The 19957-nt window shown below is 48.3% G+C and overlaps 1 protein-coding gene across 1 annotated transcript; it reads right to left on the bottom strand.

The window, feature by feature from the left end:
• Positions 1–1153: 1153 nt before the first annotated feature.
• LOC149329389 (uncharacterized) lies at positions 1154–12738 on the bottom strand. Its single transcript, XM_089559237.1, has 4 exons — positions 12628–12738; positions 6103–6267; positions 2539–2834; positions 1154–1382 (listed from the first exon to the last, which is right to left on the bottom strand). The coding sequence occupies exons 1-4, from the start codon at positions 12736–12738 to the stop codon at positions 1154–1156; spliced, it is 801 nt and encodes a 266-aa protein (XP_089415363.1).
• Between the last annotated feature and the right edge of the window lie 7219 nt (positions 12739–19957).

Here is a 19957-nt window from a genome sequence, read left to right as displayed (position 1 = left end):
CAATGCCCACTGCTCGCAGCATCGTTCAATTTAAAGCCGGCAAGGAAACTTCTAGATAACAGGTCGAGATCATCTAGAGTAATCTGGAAATGCGTAGATGCAGCTCTTCATGGCTGTGAACAATCGAGATTAGTCCAGTCGCTTCTCGCGTCAAGAACAAAAATGATAACACCCATTTCCTGCGGCCTTGCGCGAACGAACGGACACTACAATGATACGTGGCAATATGCGCAGAGTTTTGCTTACAACATGAGGAAAGTTTCGCAGAAAATAGTGTTACGATGATAAACATCTCGCCTTTTTGACGAACGGAGAAGAGTCACTATGCTTTCGAAATAATTCGTACCTTGACTGCTTCGCCGTCCTCGGCCTTGTGCGCATGATTTCTTGGAAAGTCCGACAAAGTGACCACCGCAGGCAGAGAAACACATCAAGATGACTGCTACCCATGCAGATATTATCAGTGGTTTTATTAACAACGTAGAACGCGGCCAATCCATACACCAGCATCACAGCGAACTGGCATCAAGCGCGACTCCTGCTTTCAGTTTTAGTGACCGTAGAGTGGCGTGGCCTGCAGCCGAGTAAAATGAAATATTTGAGAGGAACTTCCGACTGCGTTAGCAAAGAAGGTCTAACAAATTGTAAAGTCAGTGGAATACTCTTCAATCCTTGCCACTGCCTGAATGCCTGTATCGTCGGCGCCTCCACTCAGAGAGGTTTCGAGCTCGAGCACTTAATTGCCAGCTAAAATTGTGCCATGATAAAATATAGAAAACTTTGAAAACAGAGGAATTCATCGCCGCTTTTCTGCATAGGTGATTAGAGAGTACCATTGAGAAGGCAATACCGACGTCATCGCACAGGCGCAATTAATACGCAGCAGATGGTAGCCACGCGCTACCTATTTTAAACGCTTCAAACTTACCTGCCAGGAAGTGCAACAGAGAGTGCAAGAAAATTTGGGAAAGCTAATTTGAAAGTTAAGCATAAGTTTGCGCTTCACGCTTCGTTCATTTCTGGCGTAAGGAGCGATTTGTGATTCAAATAAACAGAGCCATGGCAACATCTGTACGCATTTCCTTTTGTACTCTACGAAAACAATGGAAGAGACTGAACGCAAAATCGACGTTGGTAGGACTCCAACGTATCGTCACACTGCAGCGTTCAGCGGGCACTTTTCCAAGGTGAACATGGCAGCGTCCGGCGTGCACTGGAATGCCCTGGAAAAACGATCAGAGTTCCTTGCCACGGAATTGACCAGGGCAGAGCCCTCTTCTTCGCCACAGTATCCGAGCGCCCATAGAACGTAGAAGAGTTGGCCGTTGGTGTAGCTGGAATGCAGTAGGGTGCCGGTTCCCTCCGAGTCGGACAGTCGTTTCCTGGAAGTAGGGGAATAAATTTTTCACCTTTCTTCCTGTTCCATGAGCCAGCGAAACTGACACCAAAGACATATTTTTGTAATGTTTTTCTCAGTACTTATTCTTTGAAATAGGTAAAGACGAACACCAGGTGAGAGAACGACGACACGACACAGAAGGGCGCTACCATAGTAGTTCAATGTTTTTTTTTTTCATTGAAGGACTATGGCGCTACTAACAACTGGTTTTATTTTTCGCTCTAGAGTACATATTTAAAGGCTTGTCACATCACATGCGCACAACCAGGGGCCGTCAACAATTCCACATATCAACAGCTTTGATCTGTCACTCGCTAATCTTGAGTTTATGGCACGGCAAGCAACAAGCAACGAAAACACACCCGTAATGGAATGTCAGTTGTGAATGACGATGTTGAATGTCATGTACACATATGCAGAAATGAATTGCATGGGTGTTCTCTTCGTCTTTTTTTTTCGTATTGTCCTTTCATTACCCCCGGTTTTATAGGAATATATAACGTTACCTTGCCTCTCTGTTTTTTTTATTTCGCTGTATAATAAGATGACCACGTGCACACTTTACTGGTTACCCCCTCCCCCCCCCCCCCCCCTTATGCAATGCCCAACCCAGGGCCCTTATGGGACAATAAATGATGATGATGATTTTTACCGACTACTCGAATTGTGGGCAGATTTTCCGGGGTCGAAACTTTCTGAATGTATTTAGGCCCAGTGAGCATGGGAAATCGCTGTCCGGAAAATAGACAGGGTGAAAATGCACAAAAGGTGATGGCAGCTTGCAGCTTCCCAGATTTCGTCAATTCCCACATCACTGGCGGCCACGGAGTACAGAACAGACCTATCGCAAATTTTTTACGCCTTTTTTTATGACTCGCTATTACGGAAACACTCTATTTATGGACACTCTTTCTCGCAGACGAAAGTGTAGATTTTAACGAGACACGACTGTACTTTTTATTAAAAAAGATACGCCTGCTGCCTCTCATCCGCCTTGAGTTCCTTTGAGTTGAATTCCGTCTAGAGTTCACCTTAAAGTGCATATAACGCACGCGCCTTAAAGATTGCGTTCATTCATCTTCGACTCTCTATACATCGCGAACCCGTTGTCTTACCTCACAGACGTAAAATAGTCTTACCTGTACAACTGCATCAGCGGCTCCAGGACAACGGACTCGGCAGCAGTCGCCCTGCTCATGGCCTCACTCATGTTCAGCCGACTGGCCAGACACTGCGCCACACTGCTCACGAGTCCATCGGGCGACATTGTCTGCGCCTCCTCGAGCCATTTATCCGTGAGCATAGCTCGCAGAATAGGCGCAGCTATAGCGGGGACCAGCACGGCTCCCATACTAGACGAGACGTTCACCAGCAGGCCCAGGAGGCCCGGTGCGACCAGCAGTCGACGCTGCCGACCCTTGTATATGAAGCGGGCCTGCAGAACATTTAGCAGTAAGGGTAAGAACCACTGATTCTGAGCTTGGTCAAAGTTTTGCTATGCGGACAAATCCTGCTGCCTAAGGACGAATTGACGAGCAAGGTTAAAAGCCATCACTTCTGGTCTTGGTCAACGTTTTGCTTTGCGGACAAATCCTGCTGCCTAAGGATGAATTGAGTCTTGCTTTATTTCAGTTGTTGCTGCACAAAAACATTGCAGTTGGGAAACAACAATGGCCAAAATAATATTTTGTGACAAAATTTGTAAAAAACACATTATTAACATCATCAACAAACTAACTACGGCTACTCCAAGGCAAAAGCTTCTCCCATATTCACCGGGTTAATCTTGCCCTGTGCCAGCTGCGACGGCCTCAACTGCAAAGACTTCCTAATCTCATCCGGCCACCTGATATTCTGCTGCCCCTTGATACGTTTGTCATTTCTTAAAATCTGCTCAGCAAACCTTAAGCACCATCTATCGTCTTTCCTTGGCATTACACCTCCTGCCCATACTAATTTCTCCTTTATTTATAACTAACTAGGATAGTATCGCCTCGCGTTTGTTCTCTGACCAATTCGGCTCGCTTCCCCTCTCAACGTCGCGCCTGTCGTTTTCCTTTCCATAGCTGGCTGCGCTTTGAACAACTTAGGTTCAAACCATTTCCTTAGCCTTTCCACCCCAAGGGTGAGTAGTAGACAAGCACAGCTGTTTACATTTTCCTCTCCAGGGATGCTGGTAACCTGCAATATAAAAATCTAAGGGAAACTTAACCTCGGTATGTGTTGAGAATGCGATAGCGTTAAAAACTGAATTCCACTCTGCCTTTTCCTCCTCTGTTGCCATTAATGCTCGCCGCATACGCTGAGCCTAACAAGCGCCGTTACTGCGTCTTCAGTGACCTACTTCCGTGTTTGCCCTGTCCGCTTGCGGGGATTTCGGTAGACACACGCAGCGTCGATTCCAACTCCATTACAACCTGATACGCGGATCTGACTAGAATGTCTGCACAGAACCAAGTGCAGCTGCTAACTGTCACCTAGCCCGCCACCACGCTTGACCATATCACGTGACCAGAGCTCGTACCGACGCCTAAGGCACCTGCAAACTGGCATTTCACGTGCTTTCCTGACTTCACATACACCGGCCACCAATCAGCGCTCGGCCATGTTACCTGCCACCTGCCAGCACAGCTGCAAACTCGGCGATGTCTCATGACGTCACTCACCAAGTCGACCAACCAGCGCGCGTCCATGTCATGTGACCCTCTCACGTCATCATTGTCTCGACCAAACAGCGAAGTTTATGACTAACCAGGACGTGTTTTGCGAGTCGTAAGGTTTCTAATGCTATCGTATTAGAGATTGTAGCCTTCGCCGAAGCCGCGTTGGATGCTGTAGGTATACATGCCGATTGCGTTAGGCTGTCTGCCATGAATATTCCGCATTTCGGACATCTGCATATCTTTTTAAACTGAATTACAAGTCCGCTTGTCTAAGGTGTTCCAGTACTCTACCAAAATGGTAAGTAGGCGAATTTCATCCGAAGGCAGTGCTGGCTGGACTTCGCAGGTAGCCGGCACCTACCGCCTACACATCACAGCCACCAGGCGGATAGGCCGCCACGAACGGTCTCGGCCAACCACGGGAGTCTGCGCAACGACCACTGTAGGTGGTACCAAACCGCGACACCAAAGCCTAGATTTAGTAAACGCTACTCGTGCAAAGTGCTAGCCACACCGTAGAGGCAAAGAACCTAACATTCACGCATTGCGATCCATTCTGGCGGCAGAAAACTGAGTTAAACACAGCTTCAAACGCCACCGAAAGCTGGACCTCCCTCTTCGCTGTGTCCGTCGCCACGCAACTACTGCATCGTAAGCGGACCGCACGCCGCAGCGCCCCCGCGTAGCTGCGGTCGGCGCATGTTCTAGAGCGCGAACAGTAACTCTGCGTGCTCTCCCCCATGGCGGGCAGTAACTGTCCACACTTATATATCTTAAACTGTGGGTTCGTCACAGCGCAATATGCACAAATATTTCCATGGGACATCAATCCCCGCATGTGGCGACCCCAATTCGCGCCACCTACCGAGATACGTGTTACTGCAAATTGTGTTAGTACTACTTCATTAACCATAGGCGAGCGTGTCGCCCCTAATCTTCTGTAATGTGGTTAACCATTGCATTAGCCTTTTGGAACAATGCAAACGGATGGCCACTGCTTATCTGCGGAAATAAAGCGATGAATAGAATTCGATGCAAATCGATCATCATTGTATCCCGTAACAGTTTCTCGCAACTAGATGCACATCTTGGCCCGAAAGGTCATGGACGTTTGTCAGAGAACAGCCTGGATGTCACAGGCATTCTTTGAAAAACCAGAAGTTAATCGAAATATTTTGAGCTTAAGCGTGAGTGTTACACACTTCGTGTTTTCTCCCAGCGAAAATATCTGATAAAAGTGCAGACGCTGTCTCGCGGGTAACAGCTTACAATTAGCATGCACAAAAGTTTATTACGTAACGGTATAGCAGCGATGTAACGCAGGTAGTCCTATCCCTGACGTTTCTGATTCCACAAATCTCGATTGGTTTTGGGGAAGCTGTACAGTACGAAAGTGCCGCACACTGACAGAAGATTCCCAGGCCCAACACTTTGAAGGACCAAACTAATTCGAGCAATGTGCGGCGAACGTTACCAAACGAAACCCTCTGGTGACCATGAGGCTGACCTAAGTAAATATTTCCCGTAGAAAAGCTTCAACCTCCCTACCCCCTTTCTCTAAAGACACTGTCAACACGAAAAGTGCAAAAAGGAGTAAGCTGCGCTATAGCGGACTCCCTTTAAAGGAAAGGGTGCGCTGTTCAAGTCCTAGGATAGATTTTAATCGCTAGAAATATGGAATGCGTACGATTGGCAACGGAAACAAATAATCTCTTCAAAACGTGGGAAGTTCGGACAGTTACGAAGATTTTAACTCAGGTTCCAGTCTCCCCTATTTGCTAACCTCATGACCACCGGTACTGCGTTTAAAAGACTCCTCCTATCTCTAGCGGCATCAAGTTACTATGCTCGCCAGTGGGAATATATGCCAGTTGTCAAGAGTAAGCATTACGTATGTTTAGTGACCTAAACCTACCCAGGAACCTGGGTAGCACACAGTGCTCTTAAAAGAGAGTGTGCTAGAAGAGAGCTTACCCCCTTTTTATGCCCATATAGGTGTATTTGTGCATACAGTGGATTTGGCCTCGACAGTGCACCCACCTGTGGGGAGAACAGCGTGATGTTGACCGGTGCGCTGTCGCTGGGGCCCAGCAGAGCGGTGACCGTGTCGTCTTTCTCCCCTGACAAGAAGTCGCGCGGAAAGGCCAGGTACTCGGCGTCCGTGTCAGCTTGGGCAGTCGTGAAGCGGAAGAATCTCCGCATCACCTACAACGCAGTCAACAAGAAGAAGACAATAACAAAAAAAGATGCCCAGGCTTAGCTTGGTTAAGCCAAGAATGCGTTGCATATTGCGCGGTCTTTTTGCGCGAGGTATTGCTTGGCGGCACTCGATTTTCTCAGCAGCTTTTCCTCCGTGACGTATGGATGGATGGATGGATGGATGGATGGATGGATGGATGGATGGATGGATGGATGGATGGATGGATGGATGGATGGATGGATGGATGGATGGATGGATGGATGGATGGATGGATGGATGGATGGATGGATGGATGGATGGATGGATGGATGGATGGATGGATGGATGGATGGATGGATGGATGGATGGATGGATGGATGGATGGATGGATGGATGGATGGATGGATGGATGGATGGATGGATGGATGGATGGATGGATGGATGGATGGACGGACGGACGGACGGACGGACGGACGGACGGACGGACGGACGGACGGACGGACGGACGGACGGACGGACGGACGGACGGACGGACGGACGGACGGACGGACGGACGGACGGACGGACGGACGGACGGACGGACGGACGGACGGACGGACGGACGGACGGACGGACGGACGGACGGACGGACGGACGGACGGACGGACGGACGGACGGACGGACGGACGGACGGATGGATGGATGGATGGATAGGAGCGCCCCCTTTGAGACGGGGCGGTGGCAACCGCCACCATGCTCAGCCGTCCTTTTTATTCTTTTTTTTCTTTTTTCTTTTTTTCTTTTTTAGTTTGTCCCTCTTCTCTCTTCTTTCTCTCTTTTTTTTTCACGTGGTTTGGTGACGTCACGTCACCACGTGACGTGTCGTCACCAAACCACGTGACGTCACGTCACGTGATTTGGTGGCTGCCCGGCCGCGCCCAAGGGCTGAACTGAGTGATTGCAATATGCTACGCATAAAAGTTGATGACCGAACACTAGGTCGTTACGGCTAAAATGAGAAACATGCTAGCTCATTCATACTGCAAACATGAGCACCGAATTCTTTTGGAAAAGGGGTTTGAAGTACAACCGTACGCCTTGTTTTGAATTATAAATTCATTAACGGAAAACTTTTGATTACCCTTACTTTATATTGGCAGGTAAATATCTATTCCGTGTTATGAAAACTCAACTACTCCTATAGCGGTATCTCTCGTCCTCATATGAGAAGAAATGTTACTCTACACATTGGTTAGGTTATGCAAGAGAAGGATGCATTTCATTCTTAACGCTCTTTGCTCGCGTTATAAAAGAGCGCTTTGAACTTCCGTTCTTCACTTTCGTTGGCTTCATGCTCATTCATACTGCAAACGTGAGCACTGAATTCTTTTGAAAAAGGGGTTTTAAGTAGAATCGTACGCCTCGTTTGGAATTACAAATTCATTAAAGAATAACTTTTGAGTACCCATACTTTATATTGGCACGTAAATATCTATTATTTGTTGTGAAAACTCAACTACTGCTGTAGTTCTATCTCTTCTCCTCATATGTTAACAAATGTTAACAGCCTTGGCTAATGCTTTGGGTAGGCTTTGCAAGAGAAGGATACGTTTTATTCTTACCGCTCTTTGCCCGCGTTATAAAAAAGCGCCTCGAACTTTCGTTCTTCACTTTCGTTGGCTACGTACACATATTAGTGTGAAGCATTTTTTGTTCCGGAGGTGTGGCGTGCACGAATGCTCTCTTCGACAGAAGTGATTTCGCGGTGATTTCATGGACATGCTTCCAGTGAATTCCCTCGCCTCGACGTCTAGAGTCTAACGTAAGAGCAACCTAAAGGAATAGCGCCGCCTGAGAGCAGGTGTAATTGTACCGCATATTGTATACTGCTTTGTTAGGACACAACCATTTTGCAGGAGTGGCTGGAAGTGCAACTCGGAAGGTGGTGCAGTGCCCTAGCGTCTTACGCCACCTCCAGACAAAGAGCGGATTATAGGTATTTATCTGTTTGGTGCACCCTGAGGACAAATATGAAAATATAGATAGCAGCGCAGCGGTGGGTGCAGTTACTTCAATCGTGGAACCATATGAAAAATAGTTTTAGACAGAGGATGCTATTTATAGCATTCCTTCTTCTTCTTGAGGTTCTTCATGATTATGAGTTAGAAAAGGGGAGTGAGTGAGTGAGGTTCTTGATGATGATGAAGGAAGGAAGGGGGGTCGAGGCGCATTCAACTGTCTCCTCTAACTGAGGGAATCACCGCCGTTGCGCCTCGTTGGGTAAATGGGGTCGATAGAATAGAGATGTGAAGGGTCTGGGTGAAAGGCAAATGAGGCAGACAAGACGCGAGACCAATCGAGCACGGGTCGCAAGTAAGGAGAGCAAGTCATTCGCCGTCCGGAACGAGATCGGCCAGAGCCTGTAGTCGCCGCGGTGGAAGCGGGGTGCGTACACTACGAGAAGAGCGAGCGGCAGAACCGGCCGCGTCGCGCGCCTTCTTCTTCCTCTTGAGATTCTTGGTGAATATGAGTTGAAAAGTGGGGACACGGCGCGTTCAACTAACTGCCTCCTCTGTGAGGGAATCACCTCCTTTGCGCCGTGTTTGGGGTAGTTGGAGGGAAAGGATAGTGATGAAAAGGGTCTGGGTGAATGGAAATGGAGGCAAGGCAAGGACAAAAATTCGGCAAAAAGGCGGAGAGGAAGAAATAGGCTCGAATCGAGCATTCACGGGTCACGCGCGGACCCGTGGGAGGCGCAGTCGCGGATTCGCGGAGCGGCGGGCCAATGGGAAAGGGAGCGCTCGAAATTGAGGGCTGTGGACGAAACTTGCATGAAAAAGACGGCTTGTCTCATGCTAAAGTGACATTTAGAGGGCTGTAATCGCGCTCTTAGTGCAGTTTCTTCGAGAAAGCGGAGAACGAGTTTCAAGGCGCGCCGTGTTTTTTCACGCAGGCCGTTTGGAAAAAGAATGTCGTCGAGACATGGCTATTCCGCTCGTTGGATGCGGAAGGTATAAAAAATATTTAAAGAAAGCCTTTCACCGCCAGAGCAGGATGCCGACCTCGGATGCCGACCTGGTCTGCGCGTTACGCGCGAAGGCGGTGAGGTAAGGTCATGGCGTAATTTCTTGGGATTATTAAAAAGGCACTCGGGAAACATTTTGACAATAACATGAAAAGGATGGTAATTCAAGGATAGAATTCATGGTGCTGGCATTCGCGGTCCTGGTGCAGTCAGAAATAATAAAATGAGCAGAATTATTTTGAGCCAGTTTTAATGTGCACATTAAGTATATTTGACATGGATTTCAAATTGCCACGGCCTACTCGACTTTCGGTGGTAATATAAGTGAATGAGGGGGTGGTTGCCAGAAGGCCTTTAAAAGAATTGGCTGTGGTTTGACCAATGGCCATCCCGAGTAGTATTGCGGAAGCAACGGCGCGGCAATCGCAGCGGCGGTGGCATCTCAGGTTGCACTTTGACTGTTGCGTAGAGGCGAAAGCGTTTTCTGCACCAATTTACTGCCTCCGTGGCACTGGTGACGTCACCACTGGATGACGCCCCACATAATTAAGTAATAACTATTATGTAATGAAAATTACTAATCAATGACTAATTACTAATTAACTGCTGATTAATGACGCTTGAGCTTCGCCTGTAGGAGTGAAACGCGACAACATGTTGTAGTGCTGCCAGGGAGTTCACGGAACGCTACCACCCGTTCGGCGCGATGCCTTGCCCTTTGAAGACAACGCTTTTTGAGGAAAGGAAATGGCGCATTAAAAAGGGAGGAAGTAGGAGTAAAAGAAGAGAGAGGGGCCGTAATGAAGAAACTGAAAATTGTATTTGAGGAAAGGAAATTACGCAGTAACTGTCTCGCATATCTCGGCGGACACCCATCATCCGTTTGTAGAGGAAGGAGGAAATGGGAGGGAAAAAAGAAAGAGAAAGGGGGGGCCGTAATGAAGAAAGTGAAAATGGTGTTTTATGAAAGGAAATTACGTTGTAACTGTCTCACACTCGCTCCTCGCGCATGCGCAGTTGGGGCTCTCCGGGGCTCCGCGAAATCACTCACACCTAGCGCAGTGTTGCTTCCGCATTACAATTTTGCGTCCCGCGTAGAAAGCATTGACTTCATATCCTCATTATATCGAAGTCAATGCTGTAAGGGAGATCTAAAGAATTTTTAAAGGCGAGGAATATGTAAGTTGATAAAGCATCTGAGGGCAGTTTATTAAGAAAGTTCACGGTTAGCTCGCCATAAATATTTGATACGTGCGTGGGCTCACGCCGAACAATCAGTTCAAATAATCAGAATTTACCCCATGCAGAAATGTCCTCAAGTTCACACTGGAGCTTTGCTAAACCACCATGAAAAGTTATTTCAATAAAATTGGTAATCAGCAGATAACTAAATTTGTGATGGCGCACAAGAAGCGAATATGAAGCACGGAGCCTTGTTGGTATGCCTGAGTGAAGTCGGCTCCGCTTTGAGGTTATGTCGTTAACTGAAACGAATTACAAGCGGTTAGAGAGAAAAGCCTCGAACCAGTTGCTTTTTGGTATTTTACCAAATGATATGGAACATTCACCAAAATATCCAGTGTGGAAAGAACGAAAATGCGGCCAAGAGGAAGGTATAGGGCATGACACACTTCCGAAATTTAAAAAACCGCTCTTATTAGCTTTGTAATTAACAGCATTTACCTTATTTAGCCTAGTCTGGAGGTAAAGCTGAAAGGAGAGATGGTAGCAAGGGGTAGAAGAAAGCGCTATGAGTTGCAGAAAAAAGGAGGGTCGATCTTTAAACCCCACAACGCGAATTAGCCTAATTCTTTCTTCTTAATGAAATTAAAACTAATCGCGTGAGATGCCCCGGAAGTTGCGCGGAGACGCAGTATTTATAGGGAAATTGGTCAATGTGCCTAGGGAAATCTAGTCCGAACTTTCTACGCTAATTTACAGCCCCATATGTTTTCTTTTTCTTTGGTTGCTTCGACCGAGAGAAAGGGACAGTCATCGTTAACAGCACGTCAATTGTTATTCAGGGTGATGATTTGTTTTTGAGGGATTCAAAATTAGTGTACCATCGACAGAACAACAAAACGGCCAGGAGTTCCCTAGGGTATATGAGGTTAGCAAAGAAATGAGCTCAGTATTTCAACGGCGCACTTTCCTCCATGAAAGATAACTCAGCCCAGTGCCCTCTCAATTCTGCCACTCTTCCATTCCGAGTGTGTCAACGTTGCAAACGTCGTCGATTCCCACAGACAGGCCAAGTACATACAGAGAAACACAGATCAGTGGCGGAGTCAAGCGCCGATGGGAAGGAGACGAACTCATGGCACCTGAAAGGATCTATTAAACTGAAATTCTAGGAATGCTGAAATGAGAAAGAATTCAGTACACGTATCCATATTCATCTGACATGGCCTTCAAATTCCTTTCTATGCGTATGCAAATGCTCACAGTCAGAGTGGATGCGGAGCAGCCAACTCGTCTGAACGTAGAGTCAGGGACAAAAGTCTGTGGACCACATGTTCCTCAAATTAAGCCGATAGCTCTGCTATTTACCGGCGTCTTGAGACCACACTTGTGGAAGTTAAAGTCTGAATATTGTTCTTTCATCTCTACAAGTGTGGTATCCAGCCGCCGGATATTAATAGAGCTATCGGCTTCGTTAAGGAACACGTGGTCCATAGACTTTTGTCCCCGACTGTACTGAAGACCACTGCAACAGCGAACATTTTCACGAATTTATTTATCCTCCAATTATCCTGTGTATTTGCTGCTTCTGAAACCTATACACAATCGGGGTTTCGGGACGCTTCTAACCGAACATTTTGCATCATCCTTATCATCATCATCAACCTGACTATGCCCGCTGCAAGGCAAAGGCCTCTGTCTCTCCAATAAACCCTGTCTTTTGTCAGCGGCGCCCACCATGTCCCCGCAAACTTCTTAATCTCATCCGCCCACCTAACCTTCTGCCGCTGCCTGCTACGCTTGCCCTCTCTTGGAATCCACTCCGTTACTCTTAAGGACCAGTGGTTATCTTGCCTTCTCAATACATGCCCTGCCCAAGCCCATTTCTTCCTCTTGACTTCGACTAGAATGTCATTAACTCACGGTTTTCGCCTCCATCCTTTCTTGTTCCTTCTTTCAGCCATTGTGTTAATGACATCTCTGTTGGTGAAAGCCTTTCCATATCAAAATAAATAATGGTTCTGGTAGAACTGCTCAGAATATTAACCCTTGTATGGATTCCTTTTTTCTGTGTCGAGGATGAGCAGGTCTAAAATAAACTACGGGCCCACGGTCGCCCAGGTTTTATTTAAGGACGGTGGTCCACATACCCTCCGGCTCTTCAACATGCATGGTTTAGAAACGCATAATTATCGCTAACCTGACGTGCGTCGCGTCCGAGCTCCAACAGAAAGCTGTCAAGGTCGTCGACAGTACCAGCCAGCACCTCTTTGGCTGCGGCCAGCGTCTCGTCTTCGAACGCATCCAACATGACGCTCATACATGCCTGCAGGCGGGGAGCAGGAGGGCCTCGGTAGACCAGCCCAAGCAGGGGCTCCGCCTGCAAGTACACGAATGGCAAATGGCTTCCTGTCTCATTTTGTACATATTGAGTAGACTCTCCGTGTTACTATTTGAAGCCACTGCTAAGCGGCTCTAAGTCACGGTAAAAAACCTGGGACACCAGAATTTTTAAGCATGAAATGCTTTTAGCTCCCGTTATCGGCAGTGCGGTGACGTCACGCCGAGACCGAGAGCCAACATCCGGGCACTGAATTTCACTCATCCGGACACTGAAACGAGAACATCTGGGCACCGTACGAGATTTAACGAGACACATACGTGATCTGTTAGGGGCTTTGAGAGAGGGTCGCTTAGAGCAAGAGGGGAGCTCCAGGGCGAGAAGGGCTTTGGGCGAAAAAACTGCTTCCGCGCCGTCCCCAAGGATGGCGCTGCGGTCCCATACTCACGCATTTTTGTAAAAGACCGGCCGCTGGCCCATCAGCTGATGACATTTCCCCCTTTGGCAGGCAGATCTATACGCGCTCGCGGAGCATTCAAACGCGCTGCATATACATTCTTGTCAGGCCTGCGTCTCGTAGTGTCCGCGTGCGCTTCTGCATCGTCCTGCATTTCAATGCCGCCACCGTCACAGCTGCTTAAGCCGAGCAATGGAGCCTGATGAAAGGAGAAGTAGGAAGCGTCTTGCGGAAAGCGATTGCTTTGCGAGTGATACGCCACAGCAGACGACTGCTCGCCCCTGCCGACAATGCCATGATTATGCGGCCACTTCCGAAAGCGACAGGGCCGCCACGGTTCGCGGCTGCCTACCTAAGCCCGCACTATTGCAGGCGATCGCTTGGACGCAACAAGAAGAGTGGGGTGTGGTGTGGTGTGTTGAACACTAGACCCATTTCAAGATTTTGACTCGTACCATATACAACCAATGTGTTATGCCCGTAAACATTTCATGCTTACTCTACTCTCGGTTACGGGAGAGGCAGAGATTTTTTTCCCGTGAGATTTTTGCTAGCAGAGGGAACCGCCTTTCGTCTAGATCGGCAAAATTGGAAGCTTTTGCTCTTATCTATGCGCTGCGTTATTATTTACGGCAATGTCGTTGCACAAACGTTGCCCACATAGATCTTTTGCAAAGGCACAGCACAGCAAACAGGCCTACAGTTCTCTTTACAACTGTTCAGAGATCTGTACTACAAAGACTTGTAAATCAGGTAGATAGGGCATATAATCTGTTCCCAAAAGAAAAATCAAGGTTACGCGCAGAAAAGCGCAGCTGCTGACGATCATCAATATGAAACGACTGAAATGAATGGGATAGAGGGAATCAGTGTGGACAAACTGAATAAGGAAAATTTCACTGCAACCGGACGTTGCTAACTGAAGACGGTAGCACTTGGAGATTACTTTTAGAGAATCTATCCAGCGGTTTACGAGACAAAGCTGACCAAGCTGATAGTAATGGCTAGGCGCCGTCGTTTCACCAAACCCACTACTTCTCACTTCGCCATTTTTTACACCTTCCCAAATAGAACAAACGATACAAGGAGTGTGTGTTTGCATGTTTAAGGAGTTTAACGTCCCAAGCCCACTCGGGTTATGAGGGACGCCGTAGTGGGGGGCTCCAGATAATTTAAACCATCTGGGGTTTCTCAACGTGCGCTGACATCACACAGTAGATGGGTCTCTAGCATTTCGCCTCCATCGAATTGGGACCGCAGCGGCCGCGTCTTTCGGTTCAGTATCCGAGCACCATAACTACTGAGGCACCGCGGTGGCTCAGAAAAGAAGAGTTGTGGGATGCATCTCTGTATAATATTCTGGACAGCTACTTTGGGGAAACACAAATCTTACTTTTTTTGAGCATTTTCATTCGCGTTCCAATTGTCCGATTTAGATGCGAGCAACTTTACCTGTGGGCCCAAAAAGGGTGCAAAGTAGATGGTCTTCCAGACACGCTGGTAGGCTAGGAGGGTTTCCGTTCTGCGTTTCGTAGAACCCGATAGGCGGCAGCGTGCGGCTAGCGACACCCATCGGCAGGCCCACTGCAGCCATTTCTTAGGAAAGCTGGAAGGTCTTGAACCGGCGCCTTGATGCGCGACGTCGTCGCTCACGCTGCCTTTGACGTCTCTGAGAACCGCCTGGTCGACCACTCTGCAATAAAGTAGAGCCAAGAAGACTGGCGTTACAACGTCGCAAATGCAAAAAAAAAAAAGACGCTAATAAGATGGGTTACTTCCAGGCAAATTATAACGCAGAGTTCTCGCGTGAGTGAACTGTCGGGAAAGCGTTACAGAGATGTAAAAGAGGCGCGTCTCAAATGTCTAAAATCAAGGACTGAAAATGGTTATGAGCAGGGAATTTATTGCAAAACAAAGATGAATGACTGCCAGTTTGAGTAACCGAATTGATTCCGTTGCCACTGTGGCTAAGTGGTTATGGCACTCGGCTGCTGAACCAAAAGACGGGGGCTCGGTACCGGCCGCGGCGGTCGAATTTCGAAGGAGGCAAAATTCTAGAGGCCCGTGTACTGTGCGATGTTAGTGCACGTTAAAGAACCCCAGGTGGCCTAAACTTCCGGAGCCCTCCACTACAGCGTCCCCCACAGCCTGAGTCGCTTTGGAACGTTAAATCCCCATAAACCAAATCAAACCTAATTGATTCCAAGAGGGGGTAAAGGTAGGCAAACGGCGGCAAGCCTTCGGCTGTGCAGGAGAGATGAAGTTTGCCAGAAGCAAGCTTATGCAGGCTGTTAGGTATATATTGTCACAAATCTATGTACTGTTTGTTTGCTCACGCTCGCAGCTGAAGACGCTGGGCTGTATCATTTTAGAAGAGCAAGTTGCTGGGCTAGTTCGTGCTGTTGCATCGTGGTGGAGCAGCGCAAAGGACGGGACACAAGAAACAAGGAAGGACGTACACAGGCTCCTTCCTTGTTTCTTGTGTCCCGTCCTTTGCGCTGCTCCACCACGATGCAAGAGCACCAACTAGCCCAGCAACTTGCTCTTCTGAACTTCATATCTTGTTCATCGGGCTCTGTTAACTGTCTCCACAGCGCCTGTGTACGTCCTTCCTTGTTTCTTGTGTCCCGTCCTTTGCGCTGCTCCACCACGATGTATCATTTTGTTTGTGACGCGAGATGCGACCAGACTTATCTCAAATTATCGCCGCCACAAGGGATTGCTTCCACATTGTTCGAGATTGTTGTACTTGATTTGACGACTTATCTCAATGATTCCTTGCCATCTTTACATTGAGCTCGGCCGAGAGCGGCGGGCATTCTGTTCCGACGACCGCCGAGCACTCTTGTTTCAGCGTCACCGCCGAGTCATTCAGTGCTTTGTGGGCGCAGGAGCCGTATTCATAAGCTTCCCATTTTAAAGGAAAACTGCATAGGTTTCAGAAATAAACGAGCTTCAGAGGGTCGAAGGTGTGAAACTTGCAGACAAAGCATGCGAAGTCTTTTTGGGCTAGCCCTAAATAGTGAAGTAATCGCCGATTAAAATCCGGACACCCTTCAAGCTTTTTCGCAGCGCACAACGCCAAGTGGGGGGCGCATGATGACGTTATCGAAGGTATCGGTACATTTCCAACGTACAAACCCCTGCTTTGAAGGAAAAAAACCAACGCCACCAAAGGCGAACCCTGCCGAGAGTTGTTTGGAAGCGTCTAGCGAGCCAGGGTAGGGTGTGGCTGACGACAGCGGTAATTTGAAATCATACCTTCCGGGACGTCACGCACAGCTTCACTGCACTCCTAGGGTGCATTGAGAAGAAGCGCAAAATTCAATCGTCGATAACGTCACTATTTCAAATGCTAGTGCAAAAATACTTGGTATGCTTTACCTACAGCCTATATAGATTGGAATTCTTGGATATCGCGAAATTCTTAAAAAAGTGTTGCAGTTGCCCTTTAAATGGCGGTTTCTCAATCATCTGTTCCTCTGTCATTGTTTACTCATATATGCCCGCGTCTTTCAAGTGTCCATGGAAAGCGACCCAGCCACTGGGTGGAAGGCGACAGAACGTCACCGTTGGCTGCATATCGCAGCGATTGGCAGCCAGTGGGCCGTTCCGGTCGCCTGCTATTGACAGAGTTCTGCGATGCGCTACACCAGAGGCTGCATATCGCAGTCAATGCCGACCAATGGTGAGGTCCGGTTGCCAACACTCATCCGGGTCGCTTTTTCACAGACGCTTGAATGCCGCAGGTAAATCTAAGTGGCCAATGACAGAGGACCAGACATACGAGAAATGGCCATTAAAATGGAGAGCTTATGAAATACGGCACCAGGTCAATCGAATAAAGAGCTCCTTTTGGAAGTCCCTTTCACTGTCTTCATTACTGCCGGACTACCGTCATCACTACGTGACAATATTGACGGTAGGGTGTTAGAGCGCTTAAGACGGCGCCAAGAGAACGAGACGCACACACACAGGTAACAAGAAAAACTGCACAACCACTCAACCGCACAATTATCCACCGTCACTGATAAAGAAATGCACATTCTTAAGCGAAGAGAGCTATTTTGTTCAATAGCTTAATAATAAATAGACAAGAAGGAAATGAAACCAATGGAAACAAACAGTCTCGAAATATAGTTCCACATATATTTAAGAATTTGGACTCGACAGAAGAAACGTTTGGATGGTTGACATAGACATGAGTCCTTGGTTATGATGTCGAAATGGGAGCTCTCACCTTTTTATGAACTCAGCGAAGTCGTCTACGGTAGCATTGGGATTCGCTCGGAAGAATTCGTCTGATGTAATCGTCGGTGCTTCAGGCATCTTCAGTGGGCAGTCTTGCGGCAAGGGATCCTCGCAACCACTGCAAGTAAGGCAATTCGCCCTGCCATCACTCCTGATCTTTGGGTAAAGCGTAGTGATTCAATTTAGGAAACCCGGTGTCTCTTACGGGCAGAAACCGTATTATTGGCTGTCATTAATTTGCTTGCTTGCTTGCTGTATGTTCTCCGCGCAAGGCTTTCGGCACCTCCCATACAGCGCTCATGGTAGCACAGTACGTTGATGCAGAATTTAAGATGTGCTCTTGTCTTGATAAGACCACAATCACCGTCATCAGCCTGACTACGCCCACTGCAGGGTAAAGGCCTCTCCCATGTCTCTCCAACTAACCCTGTCCCTTGCCAGCTGCAGCCACCGCATCCCCGCAAACTTCTTAATCTCATCCGCCCACCTAACATTCTGCCGCCCCCTGCTACGCTTGCCTTCTCTTGGAATCCACTCCGTTACCCCTAAGGACCAGCGGTTATCTTGCCTTCACATTACATGCCCTGCCCAAGCCTACTTATTCTTTGTCATTTCGACTGGGATGTCATTAACCCGCGTTTGTTCCCGGTCTCTTTACGTTGCACCTATAATTTTTCTTTCCATCTTTCTTCTTAAAAGAAAACATTCGACAGAAGTCTGTCTGGTTGGGAAATTTAATGTTAGGAGAAGGTAAGTGACGCCAACCAAGTAAAATACAGGAAAAACACGACGTTTCGGGACCGGCTCGGCCCCTTCTTCACGGTGTGACTACGGGCGAGCGCAGCTTGGCTTTTTAAGCCCCTGTGTGGAGGACCTGCGGGTCAATGGCCGCAGCCCATGGACGTAGGATCCTACGTCCATGGGCTGCGGCCATTGACCCGCAGGTCCTCCACACAGGGGCTTAAAAAGCCAAGCTGCGCTCGCCCGTAGTCACACCGTGAAGAAGGGGCCGAGCCGGTCCCGAAACGTCGTGTTTTTCCTGTATTTTACTTGGTTGGCGTCACTTACCTTCTCCTAACATCTTTCTTCTTGCGATACAAGTACTTTTATGAGAATGATGCGGCTTGCCTGGCGACGTCGGCGGCGCTGAGCATGGACTGTCCGCCGTCAAGGCAGCGCTGAAGCACGACAGCGTGCTCTTGCCAGAAAGGTCTATTGTGGCGCTGCCCTGCGACGGCATCCTCCGCTTCCAGAAGCACGTCTTTCACGGCGACCATGAGCCTAGCGCGGCCGTCCGCGTAGATCGAGTGAGAGTGCTGGGCGCACACATGCTCGTAAAAGTCGTCGCAGGGCTCCTCAGCGTCGGGAGCATCCTCTCCCAGGTACGAGTCCAGCCAAGCACAAGCCGATGTTGAACAGAACCGACCGGCACTATTCTGGCGGCCCTTGTTGGATCCAATGGGATCTGGGAAGTCCTCCTGGGGGAAGGCGCGTCACAATCATCTGTACAAGCAGACGTCTGTACACATCTGTACCGGGCAGTAAAATACCTTGAACGTCTAAGCTACTGCTTGACACTAACAATTCAGCGAAAGGTTGCCACTCATCGATGTTTCCGATGTTACACGTTGCGAGAATAGCAATTCATCTTCTGCACCCTTTTGCCATGCGGTTCCGTCGAGAGTCAGGGAGCAGTCAAGGCAACCCGCTAGTCCGAATGCTTTCCTCTACCGGAGATATCTTGCGTTCATCTCGCGACGTTGGTCGAATTCACCACGTAACCTAGCGTCACGTGCCGCTGGATTCCGCCGCTTCCGGCGCTGAATGCGGCTGCTGACTGTTGTAGATGAGACGTTTCCGCGTCTGCCATGACGAAGAAACTGCATTCCCCGCACAACCTCTGCTCTCAGCCGCAAAGAAGTCGACACGGATACAGACACATGCGAGCTGCGCACAGCCTAGTCACGAGGTGTTGCTGCCACACCACCGCGAGACAATCAACCTTCAGAAGAACCTCTAGCAGCTAATACCCATAGACTTCAGCTCTTAGCCACAAAGAAGACGAAGCGCCCTCTGGGGCATCAGGAGCACATGTGACAGTGAGACAGGTGAGGGGTCGGCTACCGCAATGAACACCCATAAAAATATAGGCGTGCGCAGGGTTCCCCAATGGGGGAAGCTAAGATCCACCTTTGCCCCCACCCCTCCACAATGCTCCCTCCTACCGAAGCCACCACGGTCAAAACGTAGCGCAAATATGAGCAATTATCATAAAACAATTATTTCGCTGTGATGGAATTGCAAAATATGCAAAATATTACTGAGCAGTAGTTTTTACTTTCACGTTTAAAACATACGTAGAGGAAGGAAGTTCACACGCCGCTGAGGCATTAATGTAACAACGGGATTTCGAATGAACTTCTATTCTCCCTAAACCGCAATAAATAGAACACCCATCTGTATTTTGCTAACTGCAAAAAA

This window comes from Amblyomma mixtum, chromosome 9, assembly GCF_055824585.1.
Source record: "Amblyomma mixtum isolate Tamu chromosome 9, ASM5582458v1, whole genome shotgun sequence".
NCBI lineage: Eukaryota > Metazoa > Arthropoda > Arachnida > Ixodida > Ixodidae > Amblyomma > Amblyomma mixtum.
Note: the sequence above shows the minus strand (reverse complement) of the source record. Positions and strands in the feature narration are given on the sequence as shown.